Genomic DNA, 24,761 nt, shown 5'->3' on the forward strand with positions numbered 1-24,761 from the left:
CCCCAAACAAGCCATGATTCCTAACATAAATCCAATAAAGGTCCCCAGATTTTAATTTTTCCTTCTTCTGGTAGCCATGGAAGCATAAGGAAGCTACAAAAGACACTGAACCCTTCAGCAATGGATAGCCTGTGGAACCTCCTTTTCTGTAAAATTTCACTTTCAGAAGCTGCACTTAACATTGTTTACACCAACATTCTCCAATCCGGGGCCATACCAGTGTTTTGGATGAACCCTCCATCCAGTTGGAGATGCTGGGAGTTGTCGTCCAAAGCATCTAGAGGGCTTCAAGGAGCTTATACACTTTCAAGCACATTTTTGCAAGCCACGACAATTTAAGCATGTCCTTTACAGAACAGCATATATATTTTATGTCCACTACCAAGGTCTTCACTTTTCTTGTACAAATATGAATGGGGACTTACAGCTGGGATTGTATAGCTAGGGAGTCATGCACTGATTGAACATAAAACTAGCAACAGGTGCGTGTGCTGGGAGGTGCGTCTGGATGACAGGTTTCTGTGCTTCAGTTCTAACTGGAAGTCTGGGTACATTTCAAAGTTGTATAGGCCTTCATCTGGGACAAAATTATCTACACTAATTTCATTGTTTAACATGGTAGAATGATAGGAATCAGCAGAAGAATTGGCACACTCCCCATGTCAGCTTCATATATAGGATACCCTGAACTTTTCTTCACATATGAAACCTGTCAGCATTATTTTGTATGAAACAGATCGTAAAATGGAATGGGTGGTTATTACTGCAACTCCATCATCCATGTTTGTTCTTTGTCAAAGTAAGGCTGCTGTAGGATATGATAACTCAAAGTTTCGCTCTGTTTGTTATACACATACTTAATAAAAGAATTAGCAAACTTAGTGTGATGTCTAATGGGACCAAAACAAAGGCCATAGTAAGATTCATCAGCTACTTCATTTTTCCAAACAAATGCTATTATTTCTGTATTGTATTGTATTAGAATGCACATTCGTGAACTTATATTTGACAATGCTTTACCTAGGCTGACACAGCAAAACTTTTTATATAACATCAAGGGTTTTTTTCCCTGGGAAATTGTGGTTTGGGAACCTTTTTTCTTGGAACTTGGAGTGAAAGAAATTAGAAAAATTGTAGGTGCTACAGTTCAAATACCAGTTTGATTCAAATAATTCAAATCACCAACAGCTAACCAACACTGGGTAAAAATCTTGATATTTATATTAAATATTATATATTTAATTAATACAAAGGGACCTTATAGCACTTTTGAGACTGAAAGAGAGATGTTGGTAGCATGACCTTTTGTAGACTTGAATTCAAGTCTATGAAAGCTCTGCTGCCAACTTCTCTCTTTCATTTAATCTCAAAGGTGCTGCATACAAGACCTTGAGCTTCTGGGAGCTGAAGTCAAGAGCATCTTGGGAATCAAATGTTCCTTACTTCTCCATTAGAGCATGTCTGTCTGTCTGATTGATTGATTGATTGATTTCTATCCTGCCTTTCTCTTTATGCAGGACCCAAAGTGACAATATTGTTCCGTTGTTTCTGACAGAGCTAGCACTACCATTAGAGTGAGCCAAAGGCAGCTGATACAGGGAGTTGCAGACCAGACAAATTTTAGCTGGCAACTCCTCAACCTGTATATATATATCACTAAAATTGTTATAATTAAATAAGGATTAAAACCTAGTAAAAATGCATAGATTATAGAATACAGAGCCTAACACCAATGACAGTGATTAGGTTGACACTGATCAAGATGATACGATCTGGCTTGGAAGGCTGATCTTCCTACATGCATTATTAATTGTCATTGTTAATTGAATAGTTCCTATGAATCCCCTGATGAATAAAACATAATGATTATAAGACTTAATATATGATGCTTTGCATACAATGTTATGGAATATACCTATACTGAAGTGTCCAGGGAAGGCTATGCTTGTGATTGTCCCTGAAGGGAAGATATGTGTATGTACATATCAGTGAATACTTATAATAAATACAGTTGGCCCTCTGTTTTTGCAGGGGATCCATTCTGGGGGCCCCTGAAAACAGAGGCTTGTGAATATTCAAGCCTCACAGGCAGAGGTTGCCTATCCGTGGATATTTTAGTGCGCAGATCTCAGATCTGCGAGTTAGAAGGGGCGACTGTAGACTAAATTAGTACTAAAAGAGTGTGTTCATTTCCATATTCTGGAACTCAAGACTTGAGATATTTAAATGGAGTGTAGATGTTAATCTGATCTGCCTGATTTAACCAATAACATAATTTGAGTAACCAGAAGCTCATAAAGGTAATTTTTTAAAAAAATTGTATTAAGTGACAATTGTAATCCTGTTAAGTAAAACAATTCCTTATTCCTATACAGATATTTTGTACATATTTTCTCTCAAAATCTCTCAAAACAAAAACGTTTAAAGAGGATATGGTCCATAGCTCTTTCAGAAAAATTAATATACAAATGAAGAGTAACAAGAGGGGACATAAAATAAGATATGTTTGAGAGTACTTGGAAGCCACTTATTGCTTATATTACTTAAGGCAATACTGTACTTAAACCTTCTTGGGATCAGGAGCAGTGATTCCCAGCCTTTCTATGCCCTACACCCCTAAAAAATGTTTGGTTAATGTTTACACACTTTACAAAACTACTATATTTGAAGATGAAGAAGTCTAATTTCTAATTTCTAAACCATAAACTGAACGACATACAATACTGTGGGTGAACAAATTGAACTTTAATTTTAAAAAAAAAACCTTTAACTCAATGGATAAAATTCCAATCTAAATTGAGCAATTAGATTCTAGTTTATTCAGAAAAAAATGGAAGCTATTACAAATTGTAAAATTCTCTCCTTTTGATTAAATAAACATAAATAAATGAGACTACTATATATGCAACACAACCACCTCCTACCACTTCTTAAAGCACACTGCAAGCTGGCTGAGTGATGACTCACATCTTGTCACTCAAGGACACAAGCCACTCATTGTTGTATCCCCTGAAATGCCATCTCACACCCCTTGGGGGTGGAGGCACCCCAGGCTGGGAACCCTTGATCAAGACAGATTTATTATTTTTGATGTTTTAAAGGGGGGGGGGATACTGGGATGGGATTTTGTATGTACTTTTTAACTTGTGCGTTGACTCATTGTCAATGACAGAGAGACAGGATATAAATAAAGTTTTATGTTATTATTTTTTGGGAAAACATGTATTGCAGGTGATGTTTAATATATAGACAGCATTTAACTATTTGGAAGACAATTCATAATTATGGTGACTGACAGGGATAAGGTTCATGGCATCATGATTTGGGGAGAGGCAGGTGGAAGGGTTGGATAGAGGGAGCAGAGGCTGATAAAGGTGACCCCAGACAGAACCCAAAATTAGCTGACAAGTGGCAAGGACTCTCAGTCTCTCACTTTAACAGTGTTTCCCATGTTTTGGCCTTCCAGTTGTTTTGGACTTCAGCCCCCAGAATTCCCATTGGCCTAACTGTCTAGGGCTTTTGGGAGTTGAAGCCAAAAACACCAGGAGAACCAAAGTTTGAGAAACACTGCTTTAAGAGATAGGAATGGGGAGCCATGTCTGTTTCAGGATCTTTTAAAAAATATACCATATTATTATTATTAGGGGAGAATTTGTTTTTCCTTATATTCATATATGCCTGTAACAAAACCCCAATAGCTGTTTTTCCTAACCAGTCCCTACTGGAGATGCATTGTAGTTCTGTCTCTGGCTATTGCAGGTTGACTAAATGACAACAAATGTAGCAGCAACTATGGGATTAACAGGCATTTCTTTTTCTCTCTCTTCATTTTAGCATCTGAAAGCTCTAAAGTACAAGACAAAAAAGCTGCTTCATCCAGCCGCCCTTCCTCTGCTGCTTTAGGGCAGAATGTAAACAACGCTGGCGCCAGACCAGGTATCCATTTGTATACTTCCTGTTGCTTTTGCTAGCATAAATATGTGGCATCGCTGGCACTCAGTCTGAAGCTCCTGGTCATGGGACTCCCTCTCCAGGGAGACTTGCCTTGTGCCCATTTCAATATCTTTCAGGCATTCAGTAAATACACTTTTAATCTTATTGACATTTTAATGGTTAATGGTTTCAAGCTAGTATGCCAGAGGATGACGTATTTTGAAACAATGTAATTGGCTGAAGTTTCTGTTTTGTTGCTTTTAATTGCTATTTTGTGTTGTGCTACTTATGTTACTTGTTCTTTTTAATCAGTTTATTGGTTTGTTTTAAAGTATGGTGTCAATTGCATTGGGTTAAATATTTTGAAGGGTGATATATGAGAACTTGAGAGCCAGTGTGGCTTAGTGGTTTAAGTGTTGGACTACGACAGGTTTGCTTCCCTTCTCAAGCACAAAATCCCACTTGGTGATCTTGGGCAAGTCACTTTCTCAGCCTCAGAAGAAGACAAAGGCAAAATCTCTCTGAACAAATCTTTCTAGGATAATGCCACAATATATCCCCCTTAAGGTCTCCATAAACCAGAAACCACTTGAAAGCACATAGCATCAACACAACAAATATGAAAACCTTAAGTCAGCTAAATAGAAATTATTTTCAATCCCCCTTTTCAAAATGTTGCAGTATTCCATACGTTCACATGCATGCATACACAATTTCTATAGGCACGCTTGTTTGCTATACTTTTAATTTTTGTTTCTGACATAGAGCAGCCAGACTGAAAGACAAAGCAATGCTTGTTGCCAGAGAAGTCATATCTAGCTACAGTGATGCTTGGCTGGACTACTGTAACACACTGTATGGAAGCTGCCTTTGGAAATTGTTTGGAAACTTCTGTAGGTTCAAAATGTTGCATCTAGAGTACTGAATGGGTCCAGTTACAGGAAACATATAACTTTCTTATTGAAACACTTCCACTGTTTGCTGGTTCATTTCCAGACACAGTTCCAAATGCCGGTTATATCTATAAAGCTCTATACAACTTAGGGTCAGACCTTTTGAAAGAACATATCTTCCTATAGAAACCTATCAGAGTCTTTAAAATATTCGAGGAAGGGCTTTATTTTGTTCCCACCACCTTCACAGGACCATCTAGTAAGGACATGGGAGGGATCCTTCCCAGTGACTGTTCCCAAGCTGTGGAATTCCCTTCCACTGGAGCCTAGGCTGGCCTCTTCTCTGTTCTCCTTTCACTAGCAGGCAAATACTTTTTTTAATTTCAAAAGGATGTTTAATTATTAATTGATCATGTGATCAATTAACCTTTTTTGGGGGGTGCGCTGAATTTTTCACTTTATTGTTATATTATAGCTTGTATAATCTTTTCACTCACTGCACCAGTATTGAGGATTTTTTTTACAATCAAAACAATATTTTTGCAAAGTAGTGAGATGGACTGAATAAGGAATAACCTAGTCCTGTTTAGTGCCTTCTGGGATTGTTGGATTTCAACTCTCATTGCTCCTAGAAATCATATTTATACCCATTATCTGTGCTGCCAGGGATGATGGAAATGTAGGTCAGCAAATTTGGGGAACACCAGACTGAAGCAAGCAGATCCAAAGCTATATAGGAAGAGAGATAACAGCTAACAGTGAAGAGCTCATAGTTGTTTCTAGGTAAAGAAAGCTCATTGTCTTTTCAGTATATTTACTGTGATGTTCATGGTTGCACTTAAGCAGCTGTGTATTGCATACTTTAATAGTGTGATGATTATCACAATCACTGAATACAGGAAGCCCCATACAGTATTAACTGAATACTTTATGCACATCAACATAAGGCTGTAATGGTGTGCATGAGCTTACTAATGTTACTTGATATTCCTTTAGCAGTATTTGTACATCTACACTATTTAAACAACTGAAACACAAAAAAGATGCAGACTTAGGTCACACAGTTGATCAACTTGTTCCTCTTTTTGGTGCGTGTGTGTGTGTGTGAGAGAGAGAGAGAGAGAGAGAGAGAGAGAGAGCATTGTATATACTCAGAGGCACTGAGTATATAAAATCAGTTTCAAGAATAAGCCCTGGAAAGACCTGGATGAAGCTAAATTCTGCTTATGTTCAGTTCGGGCATGTTCCAGTTTTGTTTTGCTTACCTCAGAGGGTCCAGACTAGTATGGATTTTCTGTTCAGGTTCACTGAAAGTATTAACTTTGCTTCCTGTCTGGTTACATAATGCCCAAATAGCACATATCCCTTCCTTCTTTTATAACCCTTGGCAGGGACAGTGACAAATAAATCTGGAAAGAGTTATGTTTTCTCAGACATACTCAATGTACCCAGTGTCAGTTTTACAATTGCCTCAGTGCCATTTGTTCTGCTGCTCAGATTTGGAAGACCTTCAAAAGGAAAGGCAGTGCATTCAAAATAGGAAGAAATGAAGGAATCCCACATACTGTGTAACTTTGGTGCATTCCTTCATCATTTATCATAATTTTAACATGATCTGTAGCAAAGCATAAGCAGATTGTTCATACTTATAACCCATTTTCTAGCACCTAAGCATGTTGCCAAATAAAATAACTTTTAATTCACTTCCCCTTAATGCGAAAGTCACATGAACAAGGCCTATTCAGAATTAACTTGTTACAGTTAACAAGTTATTTCTGATTAATACCTTATCCAATAATGAAGAAGCATCTGAGGGTGCCCCTGCACTGTAGAAATAATGCAGTTTGACACCACTTAAACTGGCATGGCTCCATCCTACAGAATCCTGGGATCTGTAGTTTTGTGAGGCACCAGTACTCTTTAGCAGATAAAGACTTCGGCCATGTTCCCACTATGATTTAAAGTGAATTGCTGAACAGGTTATGTGACCGTCGTTTCCATTTGAAACTGGTTCTGATCCTACTGTGATTTGTTTCACTTACAACGAAGTGAGGCAAATGGGGGGGAAAATCCACTCTTTCCCAACACTAGTTCTTTGGCTTGAAAAGAATCGATTCCAAAGCGTATTCAACAAGTGGGAACGACAGATCTGAATCACATTATTCTGGAGGAGAAAGACCATCCCTCCAAAGTTTTTGGTAGATCCACCATCCCCCCCCCCCTCATAAGCCTTTGTGCTTATGATGTGTCCTATGGGTGCATGTCTTTTTTTAAAAAAAAAAACACCAGTACACTTGCAAATAGTTGCAAAACCAATGAATTGAATCTTCTATCAATTTTATTTTTTAAAAAAACTTGATAGAAGATTTGATTCATTGGTTTTGCAAGTACTTGCAATTATCCTGGCGATCCGATGGTGGCTCATAGTGAGGCCAGTAGTTGCAAAACCAATGAATTGAATCTTCTATCAGTATATAGTTCCCAAACCGGGCTTACATCACTAATTACGCACAGATGATTGACATGCATTTTGAAGTGGCGCAAACTAGTGGGGATGACAATTGTGCCAAAAAAGAAGTGATTACAAGGGGATAATGAAAAGATTCACCTTCATAGTGGGAACAGTGGACCTTTTGGAATCGATTTACCAACACGGAGCAAAGGCCAATCACAAATCGGTTTAAATGTAAGTGGGAATGAGCTCTTTGTAAAACTTTAAATCCCAGGATTCCATAGGATGGAGCTGCACCACTTAAAGTGGTGTCAAACTGCATTATTTCTACAGTGTAGCTGCACGTTAGATACATTATGGCTGTTATGTGATAAGAGGTGATTTAACTTCTTTTTACAGTGTAGTTGTTACCTCTGTGTGTGTGTGTGTGTATGTGTGTGTGTGTGTGTGTGTGAGAGAGAGAGAGAGAGAGAAATTTATTTATTTATTTATTTAATTTTTATCCCGCCTTTCTCCCAAAATGGGACCCAAGGGGCAAAACAATTACAGTCAAAGATTTCTTCTCCAGGTTGACAAGGTGTATGCAAATACAGGTTGAAGGGATGTGGGGTACTGTGGTTCAATGATGAGCAATTTTTCACTTAGGACTCCCCCGTCACCTGCCTGCCTGGGAAGCACTAGTGCAGGTCTTTATTTCTAGGCAGTCTGTGTGATGAGGCTTAAGGTTCAGGTGAAGAGGTCATCTGCATCTGCCCAGGCTACCAGTTACCCCCCCCCCCGGGCTTTGTCAACCTGTTTTCCCCCATTGAGCTTTTGCCAAGAGTGGGGATTCAAACTCTGGTCTCCAGCATTGTATTGTAATCCAACACTCAAGCCACTACACCACACTGGCAGTTTTTTCTTTTTAGTTTGCCCTTTTTGAGTGTACAGTGGTCCCTCCAGCTCTTTGGCCTTGGCACTTGCTGCATCGGCCATTCATGAGGCCAAGGTTGCGACTCCCTCCCTCCCTTCTCAATCCCTTGCTGCCATCTTCCCCCTGGTGCTGGGGACTTTAATTGGAGCCCGGGCCACCATCAATTGATTGTAATTGACCATTGGCTGCAGCAGAGGAGGTGGGGCATATGCACACCAGGCTCCGAGTGCTGCTGGGAAAGAGAGTCCTGGTGGCTGCCAGGGCTGATTTCAAGCCCCTGCAGCCCAGGCTCTGATTAAAGCCTCCAGCGCCAGGGGGAAAATACCAGTAAGGGAGGGAGGGAGGGAGGGAATTTCACAAATAGTCAAGTCCCATTGCCCTCAGTGATGCCAATGGGACTTGAATATTTGCAAAATTTCGGATTTGCAAATGGGGTGGGGCGGAACGTATCACTTACAAATCTGGACCATTGTAGTTATTTTTAACATTGTCTTAGGCTCCCAGGTATGTTTTGTACCACCAGACAGCAGATTGTAGCATTCAGATGTGATTTTGAAAAGTAACTGAAAAGTAACTATTTTGGTAACCAGTAAGAAAATGGAATGGAAGAATCACATTAAAATTGTAACTGGGGATCTAGGAGCTATAATTCAAAACATCACTTTTACAACCTCCACTTGGGGATTTCCATGAAGTTTGCCATCTTGGAACAAAAATGCCTGATGAGTTTTCACATAATTTTACATAATTTGTTAAATATAATTTACATAATTAATTAAAATAAATAAATAAAATTGTAACTGTTACTTTAGTGGCAACATGTATACATGTATCACATATCTGTGATACTGTTACAGTGGTACCCCGGGATACGAAATTAATTCATTCCGCGGCGCCCTTCGTAACCCGAAATCTTTCGCAACCCGAAAAAGCCATAGGCGCTAGCGCTGGAAGCCGCGATTTCGTGCGAAAAAGCGCCGAAAAGCACCAAAAAAAATTTTCGTAAGCCAAAAAAAAAAACGTAACCCGGAACAGTTTTTTCCTATGGAATTTTTTCGTATCCCGGAAATTTCGTAACGCGGTGCTTTCGTATCCCGGGGTACCACTGTACTTTAGGGTCAGCATAAGTCAAAAATGACTTAAAGGCACTCAACAACAACATCTCTCATTATCCATGTTGGCTATGGACGATGGGGTTTCTTATCCAAAACATCAAGAGGGTGCCTTGTTGAGTACCATAATATATGGCCATCTTCTCCTCTTCTTCATTAACATGGTTTATACGCCACCCTGGGATTCAGGGCAGATGAGATTTGAAAACAAATATAGTTTAGCTAAACAGACACAAAGATTAACACTAAAATAGAATTAATGTGTTCACAATATTAAAACAATTTAAAACATGCTTTTAAAAAGGATAAAAAGCAGTTAAAAGCAGTTTTATAGTTTCAGCAGTTTCCACAAACTAGCTGGAAGATGCTGGAAGAATTCAATTGCACAAATTCTTAAACTGGTTAAATTGACACTGCTTGGATTATGTTTTCAAATTCCTGAATTTTAAATCTTGAGCTTTCTAAAATGAGATTTTAAATACACTGTTGTTTTGTAGACTCTGCACCCATACTCAAAGTCGATGAAAGACAACGGCTTGCCCGAGAAAGGAGAGAGGAACGGGAGAAACTGATAGGTGAGTCATATGCAATTTACTCTTAACTACTTCATAATTCTGATGAGTCATAACTCATATGCTTATCATTTGACGTTTATATTATATGTTCAGCAGCATAAAATGTGAGATTCTAATTAACAGTGAAATATTCTCTTTTGTTGTCATTTGGAATCTTATGACAGAAGGTGACACCCGGAATGGGTGTGCATTCATCCTTCTTCTCCTCTATGACTGGATTGTCTCCCCAGGGAGAAAGTCTGGTGATGGAGCTTCCAGGAAGGGTGCTGGTTTGCTCCTCCTCTTTTTCATCACCAGGCTTCATCTCCAGGGATAAGACCTGGTGATGGAGCAGCCAGAAAGTGAGCATGGTTCCCAAAGGAGAAAGCCCGGCAAGAGAACAACCGGAAAGGATGCCCATTCACCCCTCCTCTTCTCTGTCAACAGGCTTCCACCCTAGTAACTTTGTGAGACTGTGGCCTGAAGCAGATGGGCCAAATAAAGCGGCTTCTGTCCAATTTGGGGGTGTGGCATTTAAACGACGCATGCCCCTGAAGCGGACGGATGTCATTCTGAGGCTGCCTAAGGTGGCTCGAAGTCAGCTGGGAAAGGAGCAGGAAAAATGCTCCTGCTGGTGGTGCCTTGAGACCATTGGTGGTGGCCCATTTTGAGAGCAAGCCATCTGGTCACTGCAGATCGCTCCATTTTGCCCATCTGCTTTATCCCTAAGGAGACTGTCACATGAGGATAAGAAACAGGAGAAAAGTGCTATGCTCTCCTTGTGTTTGTGTGATTGCAGGAAGATTTTCACATGACATTCTGCACATACTATACTTGTCCTATCATCAAAGCGTTGTGCTAGTGCAACTTCTCATTCACAACAAAAAAGCGACAGTGAAACTTGCCAATAGTGCTTCATTAGTGCTACTGTGAACAAGTGAAAGGCAATCATGTTTCAATAGTGCCATTGAGAATCCATCATTAAAGCTTCCAGAAATAAATTAAATCCCCCAGTCCCCCAGTGTGCCTTTCAACAGAATCACTTCCTGTGTCACACTTGTGAGTCACAGGAGAGTTCCTCAGCAGTGAAAGACTACATGTTTTTTTTCTCTTTCCAATTACAACCTCTTATTTCAACATGTGGAATGTAAAAGCACTCTTTTACCATTTGTGAATCATTAATGCCCTGTTATTGTGACACTGTGTAAAAGAAAGTGTTGAAATTTCACCACTGCATCATTCTTGCTAAATAACATTAGAATAGCGTTATTAAAGTATAGATAGCCCTTGTGTGATAATCTCCTAAGCAATCTTTGAATACAGTTTCTGAGGCTCCTGGGTTTCTGTCTTTAATCACCCATATTCTCTTTTTTAAGAAAAAAGCAGGCTCACTAAAGGCATCTGAACTGCAGACCATTCATGGAGGGGGGGGGCAGTTTCCCCAGTTTCCCCTTCCATGAAAGTAATTTTGTAAATATATAACTGCTGGCACTCTTAATATTGTGAAAAATGCCTTCCTAGATTATAATGGTACAGTACATATACCTTTAGTTGACTTGGGTGATATTTGTTGGTTTGGCATTTCAGTAGGATAGAAAGCAAAACAATCTCATTATTCCACATTCTAACTAGAGAATGTGCATACTGCTATATTTGAACAATATAACATCATTGCATTATTTCAGGGGTAGGCAACCCTTTTGAGCCGGGGGCCGGGTTGCTGTCCCTCAGACAACTGGGGGGCCGAAGCCAAAAAAATAAACAATTAAATAATTTTTAAAAATTAAATAAATAAATAAACCGGGACAAATGTAGGACAAAATTTTCAAATGGAGGGCACTTTTTAAATAAAAAAATGGAGGACACGCAAAAAAATTTGCTGATTTTTTAAAAAATGTTAAGATAAATGCATGTTTCTGAGGCTTCTATAGACAATTGCCCCACCATGCCCCTCGCGCGAGACGCCAAAGGCCCCGGCGGCAATCGGTGGCAGGACTGGGCTGGGGCCGGTCCCAAGGCCTCGCCGGGCCGCATCCGGCCCGCGGGCCACAGGTTGCCTACCCCTGCATTATTTCATGATACGTACAAATAAGCAAGAAAAAAATGATGAGAAAATACCATACAATGCTAAAGCTATTTCGTGAGGTGGTTTTGACTAATATATGCTTTGTTCTTCTATTGCAAGTTATATTTGAGCCACTTGCCCCTAAAGAACAGATGAAGCACATTCCTTCATTTCTATTTTTTAATTTTTTAAAAAATATTTATTTAGTTATTGCCAGTGTCCTTTTTTTATTTAGGAAGCATAGCCCTAGATGAGGCTAGACCAGTGGTTCCCAAACTGTGGGGGGGGGGGGGGGACCATCAGGGGGGTACAAGAGTTTCTCAAGAGGGGTGCAAGACTTAGAGGCCTTGTTCCTTTCTACTTCTACTCCTTCTACTCCTACTCCTCTTGCCAAACTTTGTATCCTGGAGAGGGAAGAGAAAGGTGAAGAGGACTCAAGGAGCAGTTGCCTCTGCCTGAGGGAGAAGGAGGAGACCAGGGAAGCTTTCTGGATCATGGCCCCTGGCAAAGTCCATCTGGAGCTGCCACTACTTCTTCTCTCACCAGTCCCATCATTACCCTGGTTTTTGGAAGGAGATGCTGCTGCATGAATATATTCATGTATATTCATGAATATACATGAATGTGCAAATGAAAATACACACACTAAACAAACAAAAAAATTTTATTCAAATACTACATTGAGTTGGGGGGGCACCATCCACATGTAGATGTAAAGGGGGTCACAAGAATTAAAAAACCTCTGGGAACCATTGGGCTTGACTATTTGCTCATTGTCTCCTTTGACTAGTTCCCTAGGATCTGAGCCAGAGGTATTTCATATTGCTGCTGGATTAAAAGATTTTGGGGGTTACAGTCCTAAAAATAAGGGACATGGTGGCTTAGTGGTTAAGATGCCAATTCTGACAATCACAAGATCAGAAGTTTGACAGTTCAGAGCTCAAGCACCGTGTGACAGAGTGAGCTCCCATCACTAGTTCCAGCTTCTGCCAACCTATTACAGTAGTTTTAAAGTATGTATAAGTGCAAGTAGATAAATAGGTACCACTTTGGTGGGAAGGTAACAGCATTCCATGTGGTCATGCTTGCCACATGCCCACCGGAGTTGTCTTTGGACAATGCTAGCTCCTTTGGCTTAGTAACAGAGATCAGCACTGCCCCCTGCAGTTGGACACGAGTTGACAACCTTGTCAAAGGGGAAACCTTTATCTTTAGTCCTAAAAGTAATTTCTCTGATTTTTGTTTTTGAGATTAAAGATCCCAGAAGTTGACTCTAAAGCATTCTCCATGCAGAGCATAGTAGTTACTGTTCTACTTTCTTGTTCTTTTCAGCACGAACAATAAATAAAATTTTATAATCACTGTTATCTGTTCCTGACAATTTATTTCTCTCAATTGCTTTGAGTCCACTTCACTTTCTAAAATTGTAGGTTCATCTGCAAATTTTTCTTGAATTAAACAGTGGTTTCCCCCCCCCATCTGTTTTAGATAGTTCTTCCATGTATTGTTTCCATTGTCTTTTTATTTGTACTTAGTCGTATAATGTGTTCCCTCACTGGTCATAGACCATCCCCACTCTCTTGCTTTAGATTTCCTTTTGATTTCTCAGATCTTAAGGAAGAGGCCTTTTGGAGTCTCCCTCCTTAGAGGTCTTTAAGCAGAGGCTGGATGGCCATCTGTCGGGTATGCTTTGATTGAGAGTTCCTGCATGGCAGGGGGTTGGATTGGATAGCCCTTGTGGTCTCTTCCAACTCTAGGATTCTATGATTCTTACTTTTTTGTTGTTAAATTCCTTTTCTCTCCCTTGATTATTATAGTAGTTCTCATTTTTTCCCTTCACACAAGTCATCAAACAGCTGGATTCATGTTTCTGACCGCATGTTTGTCACCTTTTATTTTTGTTTCTTGTCTGTCCTTAACTGGTTGAAAAGTTACAGCTGTCATTGATGCTTCACTTTCTTTTTTGCTGTAGAGAGTGCCCTTTTTGTATTCCTCCCTGACAATGTCCCTGTCTTCAGTGCAGAGTTCTTTTGGCTCCCAGTAAATTAGGCTTAATATTGTAAATCTATTTTTATATTATCTTTAAACTGTCTGGGTATGTTCTTCAGGTTGCATTTTGGAGCAGTAGTTGGTTTAGTTTTCTTCTTTAGCTTTTCTGTAATTTTTCATATTAGCAGTTCATGATATTAAAATGTAAAGCAGACCCAGCCTAAACACAACGATCCCTTCCCCATTTGTATTTATTTTCTGACCAACAAACCAGGATGTTTATAGGGATCTATCAGTATGGTTTTCTTTACTGATACTGCTCAAACCTAAAAATAACTGGATTAAACTGAGCTTGCTTGTTAACTTTGAAAGAATGGCCCAGGACAATGGGAGTGAATGAATCAAGGACATGGAACAAAAGATAAAGCTCCATGTTGGAAAAAGGCAGAGTATCCGTAATGGATCAGTAACATTTTCATAGAAAGTGGATGTGTAACATTTTTCCTTCCAATAATTCTGAGGGCAAGAATGCTTTTTGAGGAGAGAGTGGCAAGATTATACTGAAAAGTCTTATAGCATTCATAACAGCAGGAGAAAACATTTCAGATTTGGTTAATTTCTGCCTGTTCAGTGGACCCTCTGTATCTGCTGAGGTTCCATTCTAGGATCCCCATGGATACCAAAATCCATGCATACCCAGTCTCATTGTATATAATGGCGTAGTAAAATGACATCCCTTCTATAAAGTGACAAAATCACTTAATTTTAGAATTAAAAAAAACATTTTCAATATGTGGATGGTTGAATCCATGTATGTAGGATCTGTGGAAACAGAGGGCTGACTGTAAAATGTAAAATCAGTGTTCTGAAGTGCTACCTATCTCTCTTGGGAGAAAACATTAACAAATTGCTTCTTCCTGACTTTCTGCAAATTGCTGTTTCACATTTCTACTCACCCTGTTCCCTGAAAGGAGTAAATAATTGGTGTGTGTCCCCTGGAATTCTAAAAATATTAACTCTGTCTCAGCAAAGTGCAAGTTCAGTGATATTTTGAACCACTTTGTTAAGAAGGCAAGTGCTGATGCCCTGTCTATATAAATTCTGATACAGGACTATTTTCTTTCTGGCTGAACATTGGCAGGAATTAAAGGAAACCTTGCTTAACCCAAAAAAAGTTTGAGTACCAATTGGTGGAAGGAACATTCTCTAGAGACAAGATTTTGTTTTTACACACCCTGTTGAGAATCTTCCCTTTTCAAACTAAATTTATTTGCCACTGAAAGGGAGCACCTATACTCCAGAATTAACTTCTATGACTTTCTAGTCTGCTCTGTCTTTAGCTAGATCTAGACGACAGGCTTCCATTTGGATTTGCATCTATTTAATAAGGAATTGTGACCAAATGGAATATCCAGAGTCTGAGGATATGTCTTTAAGGTAGAGTTTAAATTGTAAGGAGACTAGCTTTCCCATAGTGATAGTGAGTCTGTCTTAAAGTACACAACTGAGGCATGCAGAATCAAAACAGAGTTGGAAAGATCATATTGTCCATCGCCTTGTTTCATGGAGAATATCCAGAGCTAGAACAACCCTCAGAGTCCAGCTTCAGTTTGATGATCTCCAGCGAGGGAGAATCCACCCTCTCAGAAATGGAACAATCTGCTCTTACCATCAAGGGATTTCACCAAATCTTAAACTAAATCAGGGATGCACAATTGCAATGAGCTAGGGGCAGATTATCTTCCTTGGGATCCTCCAGGTGCCACTGGGAATGCCAAAAAAAACCATGCAGAAGTGCTTGTCTACTTCTGGTGTAAAGAACAATATTTTCTCCCTTTTGTTTTAAGCGTTGGTGGTTGGAGGGACAGTTGCAATCTATTTAAAAAGATTAATTGTCTCTCCTATTGGCTATTGCCCCTCTCCTATGAAAAGAGAATGGGAAAAGGACAGTCTGACAGGTACCAGGGCTGGTAATTATCTGCCTTAGAAGTAAAATTCTGTAATGCAAGCCCGTTAGGTCTAGACCTCCCCTCTGTAAAAGCACAGAAACAAGACATTGTTAAGTACTGTGTGACAGAGGAGGGGTAGGTTTCTTTTCCTTCAATTACAAAGGAGAGACTTAATGTGACTCTTTAGTCATTAGCATTCAACAAAAACAATGAGACTATTTTTCAATATGAAATATCCATGTTTTTCAGTAGTTTTTTTGTTTGTTTCTTTCTTTGTTGATGGTGTTTCACTTCTAAGCTTATTAAAGTGAGTCATTGAGCTCTGAAATGAATTTGCTCTTTGCATGATATCCCAAAATCAAGTTTTTGTTTTAGTAATATGTCAAAATAGGCTTTTTTTCTTTTGTTGCAACATTCATCATATACCATAATTAAATGGCATAAGCATTACAGTTCTTGGGTCTGGTGAACTTGCTTGTTCTATGAAAGTATTGCTTTTAAAAACCTTGTGTCCCTCTAGAAAGATTTTTTTTCTCCAGTTACCCACACCCTTCACAAACAGCCTAAGGCAAATCAAAAAGTGAATCTGACTTACACTCTGTGAACAGAAAACCACTGGGTTTCCATCAGGACATAGAATCATCACATCAGAGAGTCACATTTCCCCCAACCTTATGCCAAAGGAGTGGACAGGAGGTAGATCTTCTATTTAGACGTGGAGCAAGTTTTTCTGACACCTGAAATGTAAAGAGAAGCACCATCATCACCTGCCATCACTGCCCAATTTACATTCTGTTTGTGAAGCCCAAAATGTCTTTCTCTGAAGTCTTGCCCCCAAAATGGTTCTTAAAGTGGCACTGACATTCTCCCTGAACACGCTGTTTGTAATGCATTGACTCCAAGATCCCTTGCTGGCTCTGGATAGGAGTTGTTCAATGAAATGGGGGGAAATAAAATAATTCACTCCCACCCAAAAATTACTTTGTTTAATAAAAGGAGAAATAAAATCAATTATACAGTTAAAGCGAATAAAAAAATGAGAATGATTAGGTATGGGTTATGAATGCCTAAGAGATATGAACTGTTTTCAGTTCAGGTGTGCCGAAGTCATAAGAAATATAGGTTTGCAATTTTAAAAAAACCCAACAAGGTGGAATCCCCATCCTGGTATCAATAGTATGTCAGTGGTAAACTGCTCCATGTAGACTAGCCCTGCTATGTATGGAGTAACCAAAGTAAATAGCTTTGGAAAGAGGCATGTCTATTAACTTTTGACTTAATAGTAAATGTTTATTTCTCAAGCAGTGTTGATGTTTCACCCTGTGAGTTTCCCAGCTATTTTCTCTTTGACAAGTGAAGTCTTTATGTAGTGCCTTCATTTCAGTTATTTGTTTGCTCTGCTCCTCTTTGGTCTGTACAACATTATCAAGATGTATAATTTGATGTCTATAATATACTTCTCTATAGTTAGAATTTACATCATGCTAATATTGTTGTGTTATGTTTATGCATATTCATAACTGCATGGATTTTAAGTATTCCCTTCTTTTTCTGCCCCTTTTTCAAATAGCCAAAGGACAATTTGATGGCAGTTAAAAGTTTAATTTTAAGGAATCTTTCTTGGCATTCAAAGCAGAATTCTCAATGTGCCATCAATCTGTGAAACAAAAAAATGTTCCCTGGGTGGCAAGCCAGTGAAGTGTGATGAAGAATTAGATAGGATTTGTATCAATTGTGGTTATATTTTTTAGCAGGTAGAGTGCAAGGAGTCACATTTTGAATGTGCTCCCAAATTAGAACCAATCTACTTTGTTCATTGCCCCTTACATTCTCAGAAACTGCTGCAGTATTGAACATTGGTTTGACAACACCTGTTCTGTACTTTATTATAGTTGTATTTATTTTATTGAGGGGGTTCTCTTCTCAATTTAAATGTACTTTGTTGCAAGTTGCCTGAGATGTCTCTGGAGTAGGGAGCATATACGTTTTAAAATTTGTGTAGCTGTTTGTGTAAAACATAATGTCATTTGTTCTGGGATGAAAGCTGATAATTCTTAATAGTCTGAATTTTCACATTTTGAGGTTGCTGTCTCCTAGTGGGGGTTTATTTCCTCTTATTATGAACACTGACTAAAAGGTTGGAAAGCCATGGGAACATATCATGTGGGCTAGAAGGAATAAGGAAGGAGGAAAACAAACAGACATGAATATAATCCAAAATGTTTCTTTAAAGTTTCATTGTTATTAAAATATATGCTAAATACCAAATTACAGTAGGAACACTGAGCCTTGGACAAATGATTTCTTTCTGTTACATAGCAAACATAGTTTGCATTATCAAACACGTTATATGACAATTTGACAGAGCTAGCACCCCATCCTGTGTATAAAAATCATTTCAGTCAATCAATAACTTTATTTATATGCCTCCTTTTCATGAAGAATGCAACTCAAGATGACTTCTCCACTTGTTAAATTTTTAGCAGCAGTGATAACAACAGGTTAAACCTCATTAAAAAGAACAGAAAGTGTTATTTGGGTAGGACCTAATTTCATGGCAGAGTGTTGTCATTGTGTGCCTTCAAGTCATTTCCAGCTTATGGCAACCCCAAGGCAACTCTATCATGGGGTCTTGTTAGCAAGATTTGTTCAGGTTGGTGGTGGTTGCCTTTGCCTTATCCTGTGAAGCTGGGAAGGTGTGACTTACCAAAGGTCACCCAATGAATTTCACTTAACTGACTGGAGATTCGAACCCTAGTCTCCAGAGTCCAAGCTCATTCCCTAACCCAATACACCATGCTGGACACCATGCTTGAACCTGCATGCAATTGTCTGTCCAGCTGTAGAAGGATCAAGGCTTCATGTGGTGAAGAAGACCTGTGCCTGAAATTCTGGAGCATCACTGTCATTGATAACACTGTGAGTCAGCTGAGCAAACAGGAAGGTTCCAGAGAGAGGGTTCTCAGTGAAAAGATACTCTTTATCTTTGATTTTGCTTTTAACAGTAAGCAAAAAGACAGAAGTGGCTAGAAAAACAAGGGTGTGTCATGAATAAAAGACATCATCATCTGTAATTCCTGAAAAACCGGATGTGGCAGGATGATGATATAATAAAAGCCTTATCTAAAACTGTTCATAATTGGCAGTGTATAGTGCGCCTGCGCCATGTGCGGATGCATTTTATGCACTTCTAGCTTACACAGAAGCTGCGTGGGGAGAACAATGGCATGTGCGCCCATGGCACACATGCACCGCGCCAACACATACACACGCCCCATTATCTCCTACGGGGCTGGAGCATAGGCAGATTTTCCCTTACGTGGGGGGATCTAGAACAGATCCCCACGTAAGGAGAGGGCCCACTGTATAAAGCCCTGGATTGTTGTATAGTAAAAACAAACAAGCAAACCAAAACTCAAAATTTCAAATGTGATAGTTCAGTTAGTGTTATTTTGATTTGAATTTGCAGAGATTAAACATACCATAATTTATTATGGTAGGGATCTTAAGTAATCTGTTTTTGAACTCATTTTAGGTAGCAAAAGCCTAGAAGAGTCTTTGCAGTAAAGCAGAACTCTTAATATTGATTCTCGCTCCTTTTTTATTAGCTAAATTCAACGTAAAAGCCAAAACAAAACAGTGTACTAAGGTCATCCAGAAATTAAAGCTCATTGGATGTACAAGGAGCCCTTGGCACAAAATAAGCTTATGAGCAAGCTAAGAAACTGATAATTCCCACCACCACCACCACCACCACTCCCAAACCACTAGCTAATGTTAAACAGATTGAGTATCTCTTATCTGGAATTCCAAAATGCTCCAAAATACATATATTTTTTTCATAGGTGTCTGAGACAGTGACACTTTTGCTTTATGATGATTTAATATACACAAGCTTTTATTTCATGCACATTATTTAAAATATTGTATAAAATTACCTTATACTATGTGTATAAGGTTTATATAAAGCATACATGAATTTTGTGTTTAGACTTGGGTTCCCATCTCCAAGAAATCTCATTATGTGTGCCCTCCACACTTGACCTTTGAGGGTTTGATTATTTGTGGATGTGATTAGCATGTTCTGTCTGTAAACCTCTAGGTTCTCCAGCACAACTCTGCCGGAAATTGACCATAGAGTTGGCTGGTGGACCTAGAGATTAATAAAGAAAACACTCCTTGGGGCTTTTTTGTGGAGTTTTTGGGCTGTGTGGCTGTGTTGTGGAAGAGTTTATTCCTGACATTTCGCCAGCATCTGTGGAGATACGGCTTTTCCAGAAATTGATTTGGATGGGATACTTTTAATTTTTCTCGGTAAGAAAACTAAGCATGAACTGAAATCTGTTTCTGATTCTCTGCCCCCTCCGATTATATGCTGGAGTTGTCTAAACTGTGGCCTGTTACAGACTGCCAAAATAAAGCTGCTTCAGGTCTCTTTGGAGGTATGCTGTTTAAATGATGCCTGGGTCCTAAGAGTCCGGAGGCTGCTCCAAAGCCACACTCAATTCCTAAGCACTGGAGTGCAGCTTTGGTGCAGCTTCTGGATTCTTAGGACGCATGCATCATTTAAACAGCATACCTCCAAAGAGACCCCAAGCAGCTTTATTTTGACAATCTGGAACAGACCTGTGTGTTTGCCAGGAGAATATTAAGATTATATAAACAGACAAGATTAGAGTGATGTTTTCTTTGTTGCTGTTTAGCGGCAAGAGAACTTGCCTGGCTAGAAAAAGAAGAAAGAGCGAGACAATATTATGAAAAACATCTAGAGGAACGCAAAAAGAAATTGGAAGAGCAGAGACTGAAAGAAGAGAGAAGGAGAGCAGCAGTTGAGGAAAAACGAAGACAGCGAATAGAAGAAGACAAGGTAAGTGGATTTTTGGGTATCTTCTGGAACAGTGAATTTCTACTTGCAGCTATGCCAAAAAACTTTCTTCAGAACTTTCTTCAGATAATTTTGGATTATACAGTGTACAAGGAGTTATACTTTCCTTTTTGCCTGTAAGCAAATGAAATTAATGAGATTTGGTAAATGTTTAATGGCGTTTGGATAATGATTAGAGGAACTTTGGCTGCATCTGCACTGCAGAAATAATCTAGGTTCATACCACTTTAACTGCCATGGTTCTGTGCTGTAGAATTCTGGGAATTGTAGTTTTGTGAGAAATTTAGTCTTCTCTGTCAGAGAGCCACAACAAACCACAGTTCCCAGAAATTAATAGCATTGAGCCATGGCAGTTAAGGTGTTGTCAACTTGGATTGTTTCTGCAGTGCGGATGAAGCCTTTGAGACTTTAAACATACTATATAATATAAACATATTGTAGCACATTAAAACATAGTATAGTATATAACCATGGGACCATAATATCCATAGTGTGTTTAACAGGAGAAAAGCTCAATTAGCCACCTTTTGATATTGCAACACCACTCATGTCTATGTAGACATTCCTCCTGCATGTTTCCTATTGTAGATAGGCAAGAGGAAGACTGCTGTCAGTCATTTCTATCAATAGAGGTAAGGGATGAGGGTTATACATGAAAATTCATTCCAGCTCCTTCATCGTTCAGAATGGCCAGTCAAGAAACACATTGTCTTCATATTGATCACATTTTCACTTTTTAAAGTGAAGAGAACAGAACTGTACTAGTTTAGGCAAACTTCACTTTGCATTATCTCATTAGGAGCGACATGAAGCTGTTGTACGCCGAACCATTGAGAGGAGCCAGAAACCAAAACAAAAACAAAATAGATGGTCCTGGGGAGGTACACTGCATAGCAACAGCAGCATTAATACAACAGGTAAAAGTGGAGGCCAGGTGTCTCAGCCTGTCTCCCCATCTTTGTGCTAATTTGCAAACTTAAAGCCTCTTTGCAAACTGTATTTCAGCTAGTCTTTGATTGTGTCTTTAAATGTGCATGTGTCTTACCTTTGTATTTAGCAGTCAGGAATAAGAAATTGAACTAACACTCTTTTTAAACTCCACCTGTATTTACACTTAATTTGCTTTGTTCATCTCTGTGACCTTTTTGTGTGCCAAGAGTCTGTCTAAGCTAATTTCCTCACGCTTGTGTGTTCACTAGGCATTATTAATACAAGTATGTGAATTCTTATTAAAAATTAGAAACAAGAATATATTTCATTGCCTTTAAATCCACTGGAAAGGTGTTTAGTGTCCAGCATAGCTAATATTAGTTTTAGCATAGCTAATATTAGTATTGAAAAACTCCTTGGTAGTTTTCTCATTTCCTCTGAAAAAGTTGTTTTTGGATGAAAAATGGAATTAAACAAACTATACTATTACACTTTTTGTATTTTTCAAGACACAATTTGTGTCTGAATATATTGAGATAAATAAACAGGAGACTTTAAATCCAGAAAGATGTTCAGTATATTTAATGTCAGGAAATTCTATATGTATATTAAATATTTTATTTTTTTCCCCATGCAAATGCACTAATGGGTGTTTATTTCATTAATTATGGAGCAAGAATATGTATTACTGTTTTTACAAAAGGAAGGAACTTTGTGCTTTCTTTGTGCTACAAAATCAATAAACTATTGCTTTTTCATAACAGTGTTCTACCTATTCTCTTTGCTTCTCTTTGTATAACTTGTTTGCTGCCTTTTACATTTTTTCTTTACTTTTGAAAATCATTGTCTTGCATTCTGTCCCTAGGTTATTTTGTTGAATCATCATTCACCTTTCTCGATTTAGCAGGCTTGGAGTATCACTTTAGACCTCTGGGTGGTGCTAGAAAACCCGGTACATAAATCACTGTGATGTGTTGGTTTCTTCACCAGTAGTTATCTCCTCAGAGTTGGACCAGTACACCAGTAACTAAACCATCCTCTTTTAGACACCATGCATGCCTAACACCTGCTACATAGACTAGAGCTTCATAGATAGCATGCCCATGCATTCCTCAAATTTACCAAACTATTATTGGGTGACTTAAAGAATGCAGTACAACTTCCCAAAATGTAACAAACAGTGATTCTGTTTACAGACAGTATTCAGTCTTCTTTCCAGCTTCAGAAACAATATTTTCAAAAGATCTTTGCAGGGGAACGTCTCCCCAACTTGTTTGACTAAATTATTTCTCTGTTCCTTTTCCCAATACAGACTTTTACAAAATCCCTTTCAGTTCTCCGTTTATCTTCCAGATCTCTTGAAATATCTATTATATTCTCTCTACAATAATGCTGTTGACTCTGTAGTATGGCAAGAGAGGATGGTCCACTGTGACACTGCTTTCTCAAACCTAGTCAGCATTTTTAAAAAGTAAAATGAATCCTGTTGTAATAGCCCCATGTATATGTGATGCAGGCTGCCCTTCAGATTACTACTCATTGCTCTTTTTCCTCTCCCTACAGCATGCAACCTCTATTTACCTAAATACCCCTCTAGCTCACATGGCAAATAAACTTCTGAGCATGTCTACATCAACAGTGCCCCCCCCCCCTTGACACATTTTTATACTTCCTTTCTGAGCTTTCCATTCTCTGACTTAACGTGACCACACACTGCCCATACTTTCTCCTCTTAAAAACAGTGACTCGTTGGAAGAAAAGTTGCATGAAAGAAGGAGAAAAATGCGAAATATCGACAGTTGTGTATCAATTTTATGAGATATTAAGTATAATGTAAGAAAAAACAAATCTCAAAAATATCTATTACTGGCCCAGTACAAAGTGCCCAAAAAGGGCGGTCTGCTGGCGCCCTGGTTTACTCCAGGTAGAAGCTGCAGCAGTCAAACCGCGTGGCTTCCTTGCAGAGCAAAAAGAACCCACGAAAAGCGGGTTCTTTTTGCGGTGCCATAATGATGCCGCAGTGCGCCAGTGGCGCGCTCGCGATGTCATTATGGTGCCACAAAGTGCGGACGCTAGGTGTCCATCACGTCAAAATGGCAGCGCTCATCTGTACAGGGCACCGCCATTTTGATGTACGGAAGACGTGCTATGGTTGTGGGGCATCTGTAAGCAACGCCCCGAGGCAACCCTAGCACATCATCAAGACATGCCACGAGGCCCATCTGTACTGGGCCTATGTTATGTTTAAATTCATTGCCTACCTTTCCATATAACGATAGCCCGGGTAGTTGGCAGTAATGAAAATAATCTTTACGTGTATAAAGGAATCCTATAAATTGAAAAGCAAATTTTAAAAGGGCTGTTTGAGATAGGAAACTGGATTAGGTGTGGCCCATGCAAATGTCTGACTAATACATTCTCCTCTGTCTGTTTATAAGGATGTCTCTCTCTCTCTGTGTATGTCTGTCTGCTTTCCCACCCCATTTCTCTCTCTCCCTCTCCCTCCCTCCCTCTCTCTCTCTAATACATAGACTACACATACACAAACTGAGACACACGCACACAGGCAAATTTCATAAAAACTATTTTACGTTTTCCTTGGATTTATCTACAGAAATTACTTGGGCTAAATCCAATTGCTAGATCCAAGTAGAGCAGCCTGAATCATTTCCTAAATGTTAAATCAGTATTTGTGCAAATCTTGTTAATTAAATGGGCTTACTTTAATTGTGACTAACAACTGGATTTAGTCATTTAAATTACCTAAGTTCATTCCCAATTTTCTTTCTGTCTTTACTTGCCATGTACACTGGCTTTGTTACCACATTCTCATCATAACATACATGTGGTCATGCTTCTCAATCAGCTGTATCCACAAGGCTATCTTTCTTAATAGGCAACTGTCCTTTTTCAGTGGATTTTGTCTATCCATACACTGATGCCTCTCTGTCATTTCCCATTTGCTTCTAGGCTTACTGAATCACTCGCATTTTAAATGCATTGAGATGGATGTAAACATCTCCTTGTATTTATCTATTATCAGATCATTCAGATTTATCTCATAAAAGATGTTTCTTTTTGACTGA

General features: G+C 39.0%; 1 protein-coding gene across 3 annotated transcripts in view; it reads left to right on the top strand.

The window, feature by feature from the left end:
• Window positions 1-24,761, top strand: part of MAP7 (microtubule associated protein 7) — a 135,328-nt gene that overhangs the window by 76,288 nt on the left and 34,279 nt on the right. For all 3 annotated transcript variants that reach the window (XM_042471149.1, XM_042471159.1, XM_042471169.1), the window contains exons 2-5: window positions 3,835-3,936; window positions 9,801-9,878; window positions 20,564-20,727; window positions 21,545-21,662. In XM_042471149.1, the coding sequence (XP_042327083.1) occupies window positions 3,835-3,936; window positions 9,801-9,878; window positions 20,564-20,727; window positions 21,545-21,662 (462 nt within the window). The remainder of the gene's footprint in view (window positions 1-3,834; window positions 3,937-9,800; window positions 9,879-20,563; window positions 20,728-21,544; window positions 21,663-24,761) is intronic.

Source organism: Sceloporus undulatus, chromosome 1 (assembly GCF_019175285.1).
Source record: "Sceloporus undulatus isolate JIND9_A2432 ecotype Alabama chromosome 1, SceUnd_v1.1, whole genome shotgun sequence".
In the NCBI taxonomy this organism is placed as follows: Eukaryota; Metazoa; Chordata; class Lepidosauria; order Squamata; family Phrynosomatidae; genus Sceloporus; species Sceloporus undulatus.